Source organism: Manacus candei, unplaced genomic scaffold (assembly GCF_025592945.1).
Source record: "Manacus candei isolate 608988 ecotype Guabito, Panama unplaced genomic scaffold, ASM2559294v1 h1tg000005l, whole genome shotgun sequence".
Taxonomy (NCBI): domain Eukaryota; kingdom Metazoa; phylum Chordata; class Aves; order Passeriformes; family Pipridae; genus Manacus; species Manacus candei.
This window is the reverse complement of record NW_026138053.1, coordinates 9,450,112-9,468,105: the sequence shown is the minus strand read 5'-3', so window position 1 is coordinate 9,468,105 and position 17,994 is coordinate 9,450,112. Positions and strand designations below refer to the sequence as shown.

The 17,994-nt window shown below is 45.3% G+C and overlaps 1 protein-coding gene across 3 annotated transcripts in view; it reads right to left on the bottom strand.

The window, feature by feature from the left end:
• The window catches only part of ROR1 (receptor tyrosine kinase like orphan receptor 1), a 146,972-nt gene that overhangs the window by 43,741 nt on the left and 85,237 nt on the right, over positions 1–17,994 (bottom strand). For all 3 annotated transcript variants that reach the window (XM_051797920.1, XM_051797936.1, XM_051797927.1), the window contains exon 2: positions 4,851–4,922. In XM_051797920.1, the coding sequence (XP_051653880.1) occupies positions 4,851–4,922 (72 nt within the window). The remainder of the gene's footprint in view (positions 1–4,850; positions 4,923–17,994) is intronic.

The window sequence follows — 17,994 nt, the reverse complement described above, 5'->3', positions numbered from 1 at the left end:
AAAAATGTCAGGAAATTTGGACCAGAAACGTACAATAAAACACGTCCCTTGACCCTCTGATCTATCAATCTTTCAAATAAACAAAGATAGCTGGATGAGCCAGGAAAAGATTATTATATATAGTTACCTTATGGATAATGGTCAATATTCACTGCACACACACAGCTTATAGAAAAAATCCAACCTAAGTGAAGCTTTTTGTGAAAGATTTTTGCCATGAATGCCCCAAGTTACTCAGGGTTTCTTTTTCGGGTTGTGTTCTGTGACCTTCGAATTTCACACCCTGTATTATTTATAAATGAGACATTCAAGAAACACAAATTCTCAAATAAAACCATACACTCCGTCAGTGGAAAAGCAAACAAAAGGAGCTAATGTACTGTGGCTAAAAAAATGTTCAAACAAAGTAGCAGTAATTTACTGCCTCGCTACTAACGGGACCCCACAAATCGAATCAGGATCCTGAGCCCCATCAGGGGACCTTGATTTACCCAATATCCCCCAGACAATAAAGGAAAATAAAAAGGTAAATTGTGCATGAATGTGAAAGCTGTAATTCTTCCCCTTTCACCACACGGATCGAATTCACATGCAGTGATTTCAAAGGAGAATCTGGAAATCTCCAAAGAGCTGGGGCCAAAGGCAGGAGGCACCGATCCACCTGGTTTTCTCCACGTTTGGTTTTGTTTATGTTGTTTAAGATGTAGTTTGCCTAAGAGTCAAATTCTCCCTAGGAGATCACAAAGATCTCCCCTACAAGAACTTGAAGCCAGGTCATTTCTCTCCCTGGAAAGATGTTCCAAGGGGCAGCTCTAGCCTGGATTTGTCAGGAAGGATGGCAGAGCTTCCCCTTGGAAAGTCACACGCCCAAAGGGTCCCTCAGAATCTGGATGTCCCACAGACCCTTCCTTGTGCTGTAGCCATGGTCCAGCCCACCCTGCCAGGGAATGTTCTGCCCACACAAGGATCTCTAGGAAGTTAATGACACATTCCCACATGCTGCACTTCTCCCATTCCTTGTTTTGACCTTCCACAGTTATTTCTTGCTGTGGATGCCCAGACCATCCCAGGGGGATGCTTGCTATAGGTGATCCCTGTATTGATATGCCTTTGAATATTAAGGATAAATCCCAGATTAACCTTAAACTACTGAGTGATTTGGAGTGCATTTTGTAAAATCCTGACTCCTACTGCCAAGCTCTCCAGGGAATGTTTGCCTTTCCTGGAGCACCATGGGACTGCCAAGTGCTGACTACAAGGTCTGTGCCACATGGAGAGGCTGGGAGTGCTGGGAGCTCAAATCCCAGGCTTGGAATCATGGATATCTGTAAATGGAAATGGCTCCCAAGCCCTGAACCATTCCAAAGTTTTATACTTGTTTGCCAAAGGCCATGGAAGGGAAAGGAAAACAGGCAGTATCTGCAAAACTTCACACTAATAGTTTTCTTTGGAAGCTGAAGGACCAAGTGAAGATGCCAGGAGGAGGAGGAGGAGGTACCAGCACTCCAGCTGCACTCCAGCCCCAATGCCCTCAGCTCCAGGACAGATCCTTGGGCATGGCCATGATGGAACAAGCTCCAGAGGAGGCTGCAGGTGGGAATGGGGGGATCACAAGAACCCGCCAGGAGAACAACTCCATCGTTCTCTTATCAGTCCCGCAGAACCAACAGTCACTGAAGTTGAATCCCACTCACAGTCAAAAGAAAATAATATTTCAAAGCTGACTCTTTCTTGGCAAAGACTCCAGTATTATCTTAGCCTAAGGATGGAGAGATCCCAAACAATTCCTCCACTGTACAGACGTAAATAGGCTCTCACTCAAATTCAGGCCTATTTCTTTGTAAATAAACCCAGGCCTGAGGGAAAGAAAAGCCTCCCCTTCCACCATCATTTCTGTGGAAGAGAAGCAGCTGAAGGAAGGGTTCTTCACCTTTTTAAAGAAGAAAAAGAAGACCTGATAGTAAACCTGAAGCTGCAGGTTCCCTCAGCCTGAGAGAATCTCAACCAGCAACTTGGGGGTGAAAGGCTTCACATCCTGCCACTGACCCCCTGAAATGGGTCTTTTCCTACCACCAGAGCCCCCTCTTTCCCCTGAAGTTCACTTAATTTTCCTTATATAATTAAATATCTCTTGAATCATATTTTCATTTCTCTTTTTCCCTCGTGGCATTCCCTCTGCACCCTGTGGTTTAGCAGTGGGAAAAGAGAGAGAAATGCTCACAGCTAAATCCCCCCTGTTTTAAAAGTGATTATTTCTTTATTTTTTATGCCCAGTTTGTTTGTTTTTTTAAGGTTTTGGTGAGAAACCACCTCCTCCCTCCCATCAATCGCTGCTTTCAACAGCTCTTCACGGGTGGCTGCGTCTCTTTTAAATTCATTTCCTGCTAAAAAGAATAAACAGGCAACTGTTTAATGCTGTCGATTTGGCTTATTTAATAGAAATTGAAACCTGAATAGGGCTCAGTTGTAAGATAATCAGTGCAGGACTCACTGAGAGCGAGGGAAAGCAGCAGATTAAGTCATTATTTCAAAATGCAGAATATTATTATCAAGACTCTGAGCTGTTCCTCCTTCCCAAACACACGGGATATAGTGGAGATGCTCATTTCCAAAAGGCAGCAGGTAGAGTTGGAGCCACTTAGCGCAGGCAGCCATTTAATTGGGAAATTTGGCTGGGAACCACTTTCATGTGGTGAACTTAATAGGCTTTAAACTGAGTTTTACTGCGTGACCTCCTGGCTGAGTGCAGCAAAGACAAGTGGATGTTGATTCCTTGAGATGCTTGTTTGCAAAAGAAATGGAAACTAAGTGCACACCTAATTTTCTCCTCTGAGGTTTCAACTCCCCAGGTCAGCATGTGCTTTATACAAGACCTTCAGCAGAAGCAGCAGCTCCCACATTAAAGCCCCTGCTCTCTCCCAGACAAGACAAAACCTGTGTGCCTCACTTTGCTGGGAGGAGAACTCGCCCTCTGACTCAGCTTTTGCATTTTAATCCCATATGTAAATTCGTGTTTAGGTGTGGGAGCTGACAGCAGCCTGAATGCTAATCAGCTCCAGCAAAGGGGCTAGTAATCCCCCAGGAATGCAGGATTCTGCCCAGCCAGTGGTAATTGCTGCATTCCAGGTGGATTAGGAGCCTGGAAGTTAATTTTACCTGTTTCTGACAATATACAGAGCTCAGGAACAGGTGCCATGGAAGTAACATGGAAAATGGTTCAGTTATTAATGGAGAGGTCAGGCTCAGCTGGCACAGGAGGTGTCAGCTCTGCTTTGACTGTCTAAAGTTTTTCCTTCTCTCTGCAATTTCCAAATTTTGAGCGTTCGTGGCCTTAACTTGCATTTTCTAGGCCACTTAGTTATTTCTTCCTTTTTGAAAAACCAAAGAAAGCTGCCAAACAAGTAAAGAAACACTGAAAGAGGGTAGATTAAGATTGGATATTAGGAATAAATTCTTCTCCAATGTGACTTTTTACAAGGGCATGAAGTGCCAGGACAAGGGGGAATGGCTTCCCACTGCCAGAGGGCAGGGTTAGGTGGGATATTGGGAAGGAATTCTACCCTGTGAAGGTGAGGAGGCCCTGGTACAGGTTGCCCAGAGAAGCTGTGGCTGCCCCATCCCTGGAAGTGTCCAAGGCCAGGTTGGATGGGGCTTGGAGCAACCTGGGATAGTGGAAGGTGTCCCTGCCCATGGCAGGGGGTGGAATGGGATGAGCTTTAAGGTCCCTCCCAACCCAAACCATTTCATGATCCTGTCTGGGGAGACCACTGCCTTCACCTCTCTGCAGCTTTGGGATGTTCCCTGAGCACAGCCCGGCCCCGCCACGAGCACCTGGATGAATCCCTGCACTGGGATAAGACATCCAGTCTGGCAACACCTTCTTTCAGCAATTTGCTGTGATTTGGGAATTCTCTGCTTAATGACTAGAAGCTTTTCTCCCTGTCCCACCACAAAGCACCAGCCCTTTGACTTTTGTCTTCTCCACTGTGTCCTGGGTCACCAGAAAGTCCTGATCCTTCCCCACTGGGAAGGCAGATGTGAAAGAATCAACCTCAAGTACTCAGAACCACATATTCTCTTCATTCTTAAGCACAGCAAACATATTTATGCATAAACATAAAGCATTATGAACACATGTTCAAAAAAACATTAACAAAATACAGACAAAAACAGTTGGAAAAACCATCTGTGGCAGAATTCCACCATGGGAAATCTCCAGCTAAAAAGTAAACGGTCGGTAAAGTTTGAAGCAAATGAAAGGAGTGGTTGACAAATTGCACTCCACTGGAATGGTTCATCAGAACCATTTCAAAGACCACATTGACTCAGGAGCTGCAGCCACTGCCTTGCAATAAGGGCTGGAGGAATCTGAGCAATTTGGCTTAAATAATTAGTGGTGCATCATTTACACAATCAAGGGGAATGAGAAATACATCCCTTCACAGAGCTCCGAGTCACACATAATCCCCACCTGCAAATGTATTTCTCCCTCTATTATTAAAGCCTCAAAATTTCACAATAAACACACCAAGGCGAAGTGACTGCCCAGTGCTTGTGAATTGTGAGTCCAAAGCTTAACATCCACCAGACAAAACAAGTGAAGCAGTTCATAAACCAACAGAACTCACATCTTGAAATATTTTTGCCATGTGGAACATTTTACTGATACAAGAAACAAACACAGCAATCTCCAGAAATCACAGAACCACATGTAATTAAATGCCAAAGGATTACAAGGCAAATGAGCTTTATCTTAAATGCCCCCTCGCCCCTTTGTTGGCTGATCTGGTCAAGAATTGGGATTTTCAAATCTGATTTCAGGTGCTTCTATGTATTTTGTGTCCTCTTACCTTTATCTAATTCACTGGAGATGTTCCATGATGATGTGGGCATGAAATCAGCAACAACTGAGGAATTTGCCCCTGGAAGGGAAAAAGAGAAAAAACAAGAGATGCTGTTATAATATATCGATCCTACATGATCAGGAATAAAGTTCCTGGCACAGTAATGACATTATTTGAAGAGTAGCAGCTATTAAAATGCTGGCAGGCTGAGACAGATGGGCAGCAGGACCAGCCAAGTGGAAAAAGGCACTGCGCCAGTGCTGGAGCTTGTTTTGCAAGACTGTTCACTGGGAGGCCTTGTGCTAATTAAGCAGCCAATCCTTGGGATGTGTTTGGCCCACCTTAAAATCCCTCCACGAGTTTTACAGAGGCAGAATGACTCTGCAGTGTGAGGAAAACACCAAAGCTATGAGGCTTCTCAAAATGTTATCTATTACTATTTACAAGCGATTTTAATCCTGCAAACCATGAGCACAATAGGGCTATATTTATGAAAACTTCTCCTAAACAGGGGCTGGACAGACTCATCTGAACACCAGCAGCATTTGTTCATTGCTGTGATAATTCTTTACTTCTCGAGCAAAAGCTGAATGGGGACTTCAGTCTTTACTTGTATTTTTACCTAATTTTAACATGCAATCAGCAAGCTGCAGGGAGGATGGTGTTAAGGGAACTGCCAGCACATGTACAGCCTCAGCTCTAGGTCATGGTAAAACACCTCCCTGTATTCAAACATGGATGATTTCATCTAACACCCATGCAGGACTCTGGGAACTGTGGCCATCCGTGGCAGCTGCCACATCCCACCAGGCTCCAGGGATTAATGACCGTATCTAAGAGCTTTAGTGAGTGATGGTGGGAAGAGTGGGAAGAAGGGGTGTGCACACACATTCCATGGCATGGAAAAGCAGTGCACCTCCTAATTCCCTGTGTCCACCCAGCCCCAGGAAACCTGACCTCAAAAATGAGGAGAGCGATGCTGGATACGGCCCTGAACGTGGGAGAGGAGAGGGAATTTGAAAATAAAATCAAGCAGTGCTCAATGTGAAAAGATTCACTACAAAGCACCATCCTGCAACCCAATCCTGCACCCTGGCTGGGTCCCCAGTGCTGGGTGATCTCATTTGTCCCAGAGGTGTACAGAGAGTCAGGGGCTGAGTGTCAGGTGAGACCAGGAATGTTCTGAAGTGTATTTGTTTTACTCTGGCACCATCCCTTTACCTTATTCCCAGATTTCACTTGCAAAAAGTTGCAGTGCAAGGATATGCAAAGATGTTCTGCCTTTATTTGACCCACTAGCAACTTTCTATCTCATGAAAAAATCCCGAGAACATTGTGAACACCAAGTTACAAATGCAGGAGCCGCTCGGTTCAGACACAGCCACCACACTTCTTACAAATATGGCCCTGCTCACAAGCCCACCTGGTAGCACTGCTTATTTAACACTCTGGCAAGCATTTCCAATGTAAACACCAATTGGAAGGCACTATAACTCACCTCCAAACACAGCCCAGCCTGTGCAGACACACAGGGCAGGAACCACTGCTGGGGACAGATCCTGGGCCCAGGTCAAGTGGAACAGCCAGGGACACCCCTTCACACAAGCTGAGATTTTGGCCCACTGGGTTCATCCCTCCTCGTTACAGAATCCTTTAGGTTGGAAAAGACCTCTAAGATCACGGAGTCCAGCCTTTGCTAAGCACCTTGCAGTCAGAGTCACAGAATGTTCTGGGTTGGAAGGGACCCACTGAATCCAACTTTCAAATGAATGGCCATACAAGGATCAAACCCACAGCCTTGGTGTTATTGGCACCATGCTCTGACCAACTGAGCTAATCATCGTTCTTGACTTTCAACTAACAGCTGAGCCTCTTATCTAACCTGAATGCTTGGCTAAACCTGCAGGGTTCATGGAAAACAGCGCGGATCCAGTGCCAGTGTCACCCTCGCAGTGACCAGGATCATCCAGGACACCGAGGTCGATGGGTTTGCTCTGAGGATAAAGCTGAGATGGGGGGGAGGTGACAAAGAACCAAACACTGACCAGGACCTGGTCAGTGTAATGCTGGTACCCAAGGTTTGGAAGCTCAATCTCCTGCCTCCCCACGTCCTGATTTTTCCATCTCTCCCACCCAAAAATGGGGCAGCTCTTGTAGGCCTGTGAGAAAACCCCTCAGAGACAGCGATCTGAGGTGCTGTTGCCCCTGCTGAAACCAAACTGATTCATTCCTTATGTCCCAGGGCACTGCTCAAACCCACAAATAATGGGTTACATCATTCCCACCACTCACCCATTCACAGGGCACTGGACAATATATTTTCCATAGGTACTTTTGTTCATCTGGCAATATTTTAGTGTTAAGTGCCCACAAAAGAACCATATTCTGCAAACAGGCAACACATTCACCAAAACAAAAGTACTAACAATGCTATGACCACAGAGGTATTTTGATATTTAAAACTCCAGAGTGTTCAAATTGATGTTTTCTTAAACAGGCTTTGAGAACATCACAGTGAATCTCACAGAGCAGATGTCCATCATCTCATCTACAAAGGAAACCATATTAGAAAACCAAACTTCACTGTTTGTGAGGTAATTCTCCAGGCTGACAACTGGGCATTTTCTGATATCCCTCAATTAAAGCTCAGACTGAAGAGCAAAGCATTACTGTGCCCTTAGCAAATGTTTTATTTGACTGAAGGGAACATTCAGAGCAGCTACACAGTGTAGGAACATATCACCCAATCAAAGCAGAACACAAAAGCCTCCCAGAAAAGAGGTCCACAAGACATGCCCAGATTTAATCTCTACCTGTGCTGACTCAGGACTGCTGTGCATGGAAGTGACAGCAGTGACTCCTCTCCTTGGAAAAGCTCTGTTGTAACTCCAGGCCGGGTAGGAAGCGCTCTGTGAGAAGGTGACTCCCAGCCAGCCACGGAAAGGGATGAATCATGGATGGGGGAAGGATCAGAGCCTCATCTCAGCAAACTCATCCGTGATCCACCTCGCTCAGCAAATGTCTCCAGGAGGAAAATGGGTCTAAAAAGCCAGGAATGAGTAGGACTTTTCTCCCTTTTGGGACTCACCATGTGTAGTGGGTCCAAGAGCTGGAGCACCAGGAAGGTCACATGGAATGCAAGGCACCGACAGCTATTCCACCCAGGGTGTGGAGAGGAGGGAGCAGAGCTCAGCATCCATCACTCCAATGGCCCATCTGCCCATTTCACTCACACCCCTGACCTTTAAACCCCCACCAACTGCTCCCTTTAGTCTGTGAATCCCATAAACGGCATTTACACACAGCAACTTGTATTGGGGGCACGGCAACAGGCTTGTCCATTTGCTGTCACCAGTAAAAAATAGAGGAAAAAAATCTCCTTAATATTAGAATCACAGAATCCCAGAATCATCCAGGATGGAAAAGCCCTCCAGGATCATCGAGTCCAGCCTGTGCCTGGTCCCCACCGTGTCACCCAGCCCAGAGCACTGAGTGCCACGTCCAGAAATTCCTCCTGATATCCAGCCTTAACCTCCCCTGGCACAGGCCATTTCCTCTTGTCCCATTAATATTGCAACTGAATTTTGAATGAAGAGTTTAAAAGTTAAGCCTTAATCTTTAAAAATTCCCTCATGCCCTGCTTGAACTTGAACTTGTTTGGGAAAAGAGTCAACCTGAGAAATGTGAGCAGCAGAGAGAGCCATTATCCCGTTAAGATTTTATTTATATATGGAATCATTGCAGATGAATGATGACTCTTAACACTTGGAAAGATAATTATCTGTTCAAATCTCTCTGACTGTTAAGAAACATTGGTTTTAAGTTAATGAGAAGTCACAACAGACAATTAGAACCCTGTGAAAAGCCAAGTCAAGTGTATTCAAACACACTCCCCACAGAGAAGTTGGCTAATAGCTGATTTTATGACCAGATTGCATAAGTGTGGAGTGAATTTCACACGTCAGTCCTTGTAAAGCCTTTGTGACTAAATAAACTTCGATACAGTTTACAAAAAGCTGCCTCTCTGTGCAATGTATTTTAACATGAACTAAAGGTAGTCTTAGCCAAAATGGGAAGAAGGAAGGTAACTGAGATGACACCAAGCCCAGAAATGAATGAAGAGTTTAATGTGGAATAAATCTGTTGTACGGAAACAAAGCAGAGAGCAAAGGAAGCAGAGATTAAAATCCTCAGGCTTGCAGGAACTCATCTTTTTAAGGTCAAAGAAAAGTCCACTTAAACCATGCAAATAAAAAATTCATAGTGTTTTATTAATGGGCCCCCTCTGTCTTACTTTATATCCCACCAGTGGGTCATTCTATACCTTAATTATATACCCTAATTCTATAATTATATACATATAATCAGGAGTAATTAATTTTTCCTGATACAAAAATGAATGTGATTACAACACATGTAATTCAGATCTCACTACAGGATAGCCAAAACAGCAAAAAAGGAGTTCAAAGTCTGAGTAATAAGATAAACTATCCAAAATGAATGTTTAAACTACAGAAAAACAGTTTTCCATTTGTAAGTCTCTTTCTGAGTCCGAGCAGAAAGCCTACCCTAAGTGAGCTTTGCTATTCCATGAAGGAATTTGCCTAAGGAAGTGATAAAACCCCAATTTTCTGAGATGTTGAGAACATGATTGGGCAAGACATCACTAGAGACACAAAGGGGAGTTATCCCACACTGGCAGAAGGGTCAGGGCAGGACAGCTCAACAGGGGACACGGGCACAACTATTTTGGCCAAACATTTTATGGGAGCAGATCTACTGGAAACATCAACACCCCTCAAAGAGGTGAAGAAAAATCTCTAGGAAACAGAAATCCTACTTGGGTGGAACATTAAGAAAAGAGGAATTGTAGATAAAGTTATACAACTCAGAGAAAAGCTAATTATCCCGAGTGCACAGTATTTTTTGCTTTTCTGCACATTCCAGACCGACTCTTCATCTCTCTCCCTGTCTGGTTCCTACCTGACTGATCTCTTCCAGGATCTTCCCACAGATCTGCCTCCAGGCTGTTTTTCTTCTCACCCTATCTGCCTCATCTTCCTTTTCTGCCTTTTGCAGTCTCTGTTTCACTGTTCCTTTGTAAGTTCCCCACAGGTTTTCATCTGATCTCCCAAGATATTCCATGTTGCAATCACCAGTTACAGCCTTTCCACAGCCCACCCCGGAGCTGCTGAAGGAGATCTAGACATACTTTCTGCAGACTGTAATGGATTTTACCTCATTTTACTAATTTTCTTGTCTGTCTCAAAGCTGGCACCAGCCTGAAATTTCTATAATTTATCTCAAATTCTGCTTATACCTTTAAAGTGTGAAAGGATTGTCATGACATCATTATCTCAGTGTGTCAGGAGACATGTCTGCATGAGAATGTGCTTCAAAAGGAGGTGGGAATTGGGAATACTTCAATCAGTTGAATGTGGCAAAACTGCAGGAAGATGGGAAAAATTGAGAGCATTTCTACTCTTTGAGTAAGGCGGGTGTCTCTCAAGGAGAATATATATATATTTATATGTGTATACTGCAGCAGATAGTCCATGTTCAAAATATATTTCTGAAAAGAGACTTCCCCTTCCATGCTCAGGTGAAGCTGTTGTTTCAAATATTTCAAAGTTCAATATTCTGGGGCAATAAATCTACCTCAGAACAGCCTTTATAACGATCTCCCTGGTAAGCAAGATGAGATGCTGCATGATGGCATTTCTCCTTCAAAAGCTTAACACCAGAGTGCTGTGCTCCACCTGGTTACTCCATGGCTGAAAAAGCAAAGGCAAAGCTTGTGCTGCCAAAACCTTGCCTTGGTAGACCCAGGAGATAAGGGTTTATCAGATCACAGAATCCCAGAATCACTGAGGCTGGAAGAGACTCCCAGCCCATCGAGTCCAACCTGTGCCCAATCCCCACCATGTCACCCAGCCCAGAGCACTGAGTGCCACATTCAGTCATTTCTTGGACACCTCCAGGGATGGGGACTCCAACAACTCCCTGGGCAGCCCCTTCCAATGCTTGAACACCCCTTCCATGAGGAAATTCCTCCTGATGTCCAACCTGAACCTCCCCTGGTGCAGCTTGAGGCCATTTCCCCCTGTCCTGTCCCTTGTTCCCTGGGAGCAGAGCCCGACCCCCTCCGGCTCCACCCTCCTGTCAGGGAGCTGCAGAGAGAGACAAGGTCCCCCCTGAGCCTCCTTTTCTCCAAGCTGAGCCCCCCCAGCTCCTCACAGGATGTACATCATTCCCTCAGAGTTCAAAACTGTCACTGTGGTGTCCAAAACACACTTTCTGCTGGAAAAGGACCCTCTGGAGCTCTCCAGGCTGCTCCATGCAGAGATGATGTTGTGGGATCCCAATAACCTTCAAATGGTTCATTTTGTTCATGTTCTTAGAATTTAAAACCCTCCAACACATCTACCTGTTATTTACCTGCAGTGTGTCATTACTGATAGCCCAGAGAGGTTAATAATCAGCATTGGATTGGGGAATTTGTCACACCAGTGAACAACTCAAGCTCTGTGGATTTCAAATTTACAAGACATTAATTTCCAGTTTCAAAAGGGAGATGTGCAGCAGGATGTGTAGCAGGATGACTTAATTTAGTGCAGGACTGGAAATTGTTAGGAACTTAATTTATATCCCAGCCTGTTCCATCTATCAGAGCACCTCATCACCACTATTGGCACTTTCATCAGCACCCACCTCTGCCTGGGAATGTTTCTAAAAGCCTCAAGCTCCGGAGGGCTGGAGATGAATAGAAGGATTAGCCCATTTATGATGCATCATCAGAAAGAATCCCTGATTTCAAGGCAGAAAGCCAAGAGTGCTTCATGCACCTGACACCTCTGCCGTACCTTATCCTGCAGATCTGCTCTATTCCATGAGGATACACCTCTGGCTCAGAGGTGGGCACTCACTGGGGTTTCCCGTGCAGGATACCAGTAATCCCCACCCCAAAAGGCTACTGGGGGATTAAAGCTAATTCTGGAACACATCGTTCTTCAGACTTGTTCTGGAATATTAATATCATCAGAAAATTAAGTGATTGCTACCTATGAGTGTCTGCAAACTCTTAAAATACCTTCAGATGTTCTGGCAGCAGCCTAGTGACTACACAAGTCAGTATTTTTAGTAACTTGGTCTTTGGCTCAGGTTATATCAGTTAAAAGTTGTTTTCTCCCGCGGGATCAGAGCCATCTCTTGGAAGAGGAGCTTTTTAAGAGGCCTTTTTTATATGCTAATACTTTAATCCTAAATTTCTAATTACTGAACTACAATTCCTTTTGATTGCAGCTATTAATTACAGATTATCATTACTGTTATACGGATTTAGAAGTCACTGTGGAATCTGGGTGCACTTTACGTGGCTCTAAATTGGGTCGTTAACAGTTCCACTTAAGAAGAGCAAAACACTGCACCCTGGAGCAACCCACGGCTTTAATGACAGGGAGGGAAGAAAAGAAATGGCCAGTTGGATGAATGCCAGCAGTTCAGAGCTCACAGTCGGGTCTTTGTGCTTCTGAACTGGAGAAATGTGGCTACAATGGCACTTCAAGGCACTTCAAGCAGACGTGGAGCTCGGGAGCAGAAAACCACTGCTCAGGTGGACCCAGCACGATCCTGCACTGCACAAACTCACAGGACCTCGATGCTCTTGTAGGAAGAATTATTTGTACTCTGTTTAATCTGAAACACGAGGGATGTGGAAGGAAGACACTGGAGGAACACACTGTTTTCTTGCCCATTATTCAGGTTTTGCTGGATACGGAAATCAGAGTCTGATTGACTTTTTGTAGTTATGACCCTGGAAGGAAGCACAGCACAGCTGCTTGTCATGCAAACCTACAAACGTTGGGAATTTGCATCATAAATGCAAATTTCCCATCTCTCCAAACCTACCTGAAATAATACTGGATTTGTTTCTATGCTCTAAGCTGTTCTCTTCTGGGCATGTCAGACTGGGAAAGTCAGGAGGGAAAGTGGAAGTGGGAAGCACCCAAAGGAAATTGCAACAGAAGGAAACAAAAAACTAACAGTGACAGCAAGAAATTCCTGGATGGGACTAGTCTGGGGCAAGTGGATGTGCCAAGAAACAGAGGAGTCACAAAAACCCATCGTCATATCACGAGGGTATGAAGAAGGACAAGGACGTCCCAGGGCACTGTTAAGTGAGGACACTTCAGTGCCAGGAACGGTGAGGAAGGGTCCAGGGAGGAATGGAAGGAGGCAGCACTCCCTGTTAGGTACTTTTGGGGGGCAATCTGGGTTGTCTGAGATGGAGGTTTCCCTAAGAACCCCCATAAAAGGCCCTGAGTCTGAAGAGTGTCGAGATCCCTCCAGCAAAGAGCACAGTCTCTCCTGCAAAGACCTTGTGACTCCAAGTGATCCACAGCCCACAGTGACTATGGAAGCTTGCTTTCCTGAAGGTATCGATGCCATGCTGAAGGATTTCTGGGCTCTGCCTCCCTATTGGCACAGGTTCCCATTTCTTTATCTCCCCAAGCAGCAGACAGAGCAGTGCCCACGAGTGCACAGTGGGGACAGACGTGTTTGCAGACGAAGGATGAAGTGCCTGGACAGGGCTTTGCATTGCACCTGCTGGCTTGTCCCTGGCTTCCATCAGTGCCACTGCACTAAATCCACCCACAAAAGCTTTAAAGAAGGCGAACCCAGCCAAGCACAGAGAGGGCAAACAAGAAATCATTTACATCCCCCATAAATCGCGGCACACCGTAACTCCTGCACCTCAGGGCCAGGAATGACTGAGAGGGACAAGGCTCCCAGCAATCTACAATTAAACCCTTATAACTTGGGCAGAAAATTACAGCAGAACTCTGCCATGTGCAAATCCATTACTACTTTTCGAGCTGGATAATTATTTTTGTTGCAGTGACGAAAAACGTCCCCATGTCAGCTCATGAATTAATGGAAGGGCCTGAAACAATTACTCCTTAAATACACAGAAGTCTCCCCAGTGTAAACACGCTCCTTTTTATGCCATATCCTCCTGCTACAAGGCAGACATTGCAACATGACTTATTGGCTGCCCATGATGGAACAGTAAATGTTGCCCCTTTGACGGCTCCAGCCTCATGCCTCGGATTTTACATGATGTTGATTAATGTACAAACTGCCAAATGCAGAAAGAGGCTGAAACACAAGGACACACTGTGAGACGTATGCTAATAGGGCACAATTTATATTAAAAGGGGGGAATGTAAATATTTAACTGATGCCAGAGCTGGATGCTTTGGCCAAGTCCGGACTGAGCTACATTGATTGTTTGAGAGGAACTTACACCCCAGTCTAAACCCACACAAGCCTGATCTCAGACAGGCTTAGAGCCCGTGCCTTTTAGAAGGTGGATTTAAAACTTAATTTCTTCTGCTAAAAGGCTGTTTTCTTCAATTTTACTTCAAGTCAACCAGCTGACACTTGTAAGAGCTGCCCCGTGTGCGTGTGGAGAGCTGGGCTTAGCCCAGGTCTCAGCGGGAGCACCGAGGGAAGCGCCGGGGGCAGGATCCTGACCCGGATCCCTCCATCTCCGGCACACGCAGGCACAGCATCCTCCAGGGACCAAACCCAAACCACGACCCTCCAGCTAATTTGGGTTTATTAGCAGCCCCAGGAGAGGTCTCTGGAGGTGAAGACTGAAGTCCCCTTTCATGGCTCGGGGTTGGGTTTCAGACACAGCGGTGACACGACACAGGCTGTCCCTGTCCTGCCCTCGTGGCACTCCGCAGCAGGGCTGTCCACACGGCAGCCAACAAAAGCAATTATACAGGTAATTAGGCTGCACAAAAGGTTTACATCAGTGTTTCAGAGGTTTATTTTAATCCCTTCATTGCTGGAACGAGTTAATGTAATGGTTTAGTTACAACTTATTTACCAGAAGAAAGTTTCCGGAATCCAAGGTTTATCAAAATCTCCAGGATTCTGATACTCTCTAACATTAAGAAAAACTAAATCCAAAATTAACTTTTCACTGCTATACTTGGGAGTGTCTTAAAATTGCTTCACCGGTGACTTAAGCAGAGTTTTGCAATAGATTCCTCATGATTTCAAAGGATGTTCCAGGGACTGCCAACCACCCTGCATCCCTCAGCACCACGAGCTTCATGCTGGCAGCTTAATAAGAGCCCCCAAATCCAAAGGTTTGATGAAATCAACCTCCTGAATCCTTCAATTACGCAGCAATCCTTATGTACTTCCCAAAGCACAGTCAGGGCTGAAGAAAGGCCGGTGATAAAGAGCCACTTCTAAACAACATAATTAAGCCTTCACGAGCCTTCACCTTAATTGCCCCCAGCAGCACAAATGTCTGTGGTCTCCATGACCCCGGAATGGCTTTGCCACAAAGCAAAGCCCACAGTCTGTAAAAGTTAACAGCCTGTACAATAGAACATCAACAGGAGCAGGGCAGGCTTGCCTTGTTGGGCTTTAACTGCTTTTGCAGCCTCATGGAAGGATAAACCACTGATGATTTTTTTATTAGCTCAACAAACAAGAGGCTCAGCATTTGGTGTAACGCTACTGCAGAGCCACGGGGATTATGTTTCAAAGCCGTGGCAACTGCCTGCTCTAAGGAACTATTTTCAGCCTGGAAATGGATCCAGGTTCCCCCTGAAAGGGAAGGCAATCCAAATAAACACGCTGAGCACGGCACATCCACATGAAGTTCCAGTGGCCCCACTGTTCCCCCAGTAGCTGCAAATCCCAGCTGTGCCAAGGCTTTGCGTGGCTGCTCCTAATTCCTTGTTCTCCAGGCCAAAGGACTGCAGCAATATCAGGCTCAGCAGGTGATAAGAGCGACTCTGTGCCAAAGAAAGCCCGAGCACAGGGATTCTGCTGAGTTCAAATGCTCCCATACTCATTACAGGGAAAAATTTGCCTGGGGGTTCATTACCACCAGGCAGCTCTGAGAGCATCCAGACACACTTGAAATATTTTGTACAGACTATTTACAAGTCAAGGAAAACACAGTTTCCCCTTGAAAGCTTCTAAGCAAACATGACACCAGGAAATTGGGATGGGGGAATGTCCCGGAGAATTCTCCTTCATTTCACACCGAGTATTTACAGGCTGCTCCTCCAATTTTTCTCCACTCATCTGTAATGAGTTCCCAAACCACTCCTTGTGGTCAAGCCAAATTTTTATGCTGTTTAGCTTTTCAAATTTCCTCAAGTTCATTCCCAGGTCCCTTCCTCACGCTGCCAGGAGATACGCCCTCTGTTCTGCCCCACTGACCATTGTGTCCTGGACTCCGTTTTACCAAAAAACCCCAAAACCTTCATGATACCAAAGGAGATTGTGAATGAAAGATGGAGATAGACCATGTTCAACTGCAGTCCTTATCTCTTGAGGAGTGGCTGCAGTTTTGGGAGGAGGGTTCCTGCCTAAGAGATACAGAACACTGATACACAAAAACTAAATACTCCATCAGATACAGGAGAAAAATGTTGGAAGTAGTGATTTTTTTTTATTCTGGCAATTTCCTTATCATTTTCTTGATTCTGGTCACATATCTCAACCTAACACCTGCTTAATTTAAATTAAAATACTGAAGTAACCAACTTACCCTGTGGCATTAAAAGACTAAAAACTTTCCACTATTTAAAACATGGATGTTTGAGGAATATTTGAACCTAATCCAGATTTTACTGAGATACTCAGAAAATCCAGCAACAATTAATGATTTTGGATGCTATTTCAGGTTTGGTCATGTCTTTAATCCTCCTGAAACACAGTACTGCCAAGTTCTGTATTTTCTTACCCAAATTCCCAAACTGATTGACTCTGACAGGGGGTTTGTGTGCTGCTGTTATCCCTGTGTTTATGTAAGGCCAGGGATGGCAGATTAGAGCATTATAATAATCTTTGAAAAATTCAGCTATCAAAGACTCAGAAGGGGTGTAACAGAAGTAAGTAGATTTAGATTAGAGATTAGAAAGAAATTCCCCCCTGTGAGGGTGGGGAGGCCCTGGCACAGGTTGCCCAGAGAAGCTGTGGCTGCCCCATCCCTAGAAGCGTCCAAGGCCAGGTTGGAGGGGGCTTGGAGCAACCTGGGATAGTGGAAGGTGTTTCTGCCCATGGCAGGGAGTGGGACTGGATGAGCTTTAAGGTCCTTTCCTACCCAACCCATGATTTTATTATTTTTTTGTGGATTACCTGATTTGATAATGACATTTTATTTCTTGAGCTCAGCCCAGCTCCCAGCAGCCAAACACAGAGAGCACAACCAGCAGACAAAGGAAACCTCATGGTAAGTCCAAGAGCAAAAGGATTGAGTTTCTCTCTCTCCCAGCAAGAGATCTCTCAGTGCCAGTACTCCTCTGGAACAGGAACAACTCAGTCTGGAGGGACTGGGAAATTAAGGTCAGTCCTAAGCTTGTGAATGGGGCAAATCTCACTATTCTCACAGGAATCCAAATTGGTAATCAGAGAATCCCAGACTGGTTTGGGCTGGGAGGGACTTAAATCCCACCCAGTTCCACTCCCTGCCATGGGCGGGGACGGACACCTTCCACTAGACCAGGTTGCTCCAAGCCCCATTCAACCTGACCTTGGACACTTCCAGGGACAAGGAGTCTGCAATCTATCATAAGTACTCTCAGTTTATGACAAATGACCTGCAATAGGAGGCATATTCACAAAAAGACGTGAATAAAGCAGGACTGGATTCCACAGACAGGTATATCCTGGTTATAATCCTGATCAAATTCCTCCTGCCACATCAGGGCCATGAGATGGTACAAAGGAACATCCTCTCAGAGCAAACTGAGACACACCATAAGTACCAATTGTGCAAAAGTGCCTTTTTCCACCATATTTCTCAGCAAATCGGGTCTTTTTTGCAATGCCTGGTCTTGGAATGTGGAAGGTGGGAATTCCCAGAAGATGTGGTTCCCTCCAAACCACGGAGCAAATCATGCCCTGTGATTTTGGTTTCCTGGCATTACTGCCTTAGAGCTCTGGATGCATTTGATACGTACACAAACATATTCACAGAGACACCATGTGCACACAGGCACAGAGGTCGGGTTGGGAAACAAAATCCTGCTCACCCAGGGTCACATCCCAAACATCTCGCCTGTGGGGAATTCTCAGTGTTCCCTGAGAAGCATTTCTTGTGGCCAGAAGC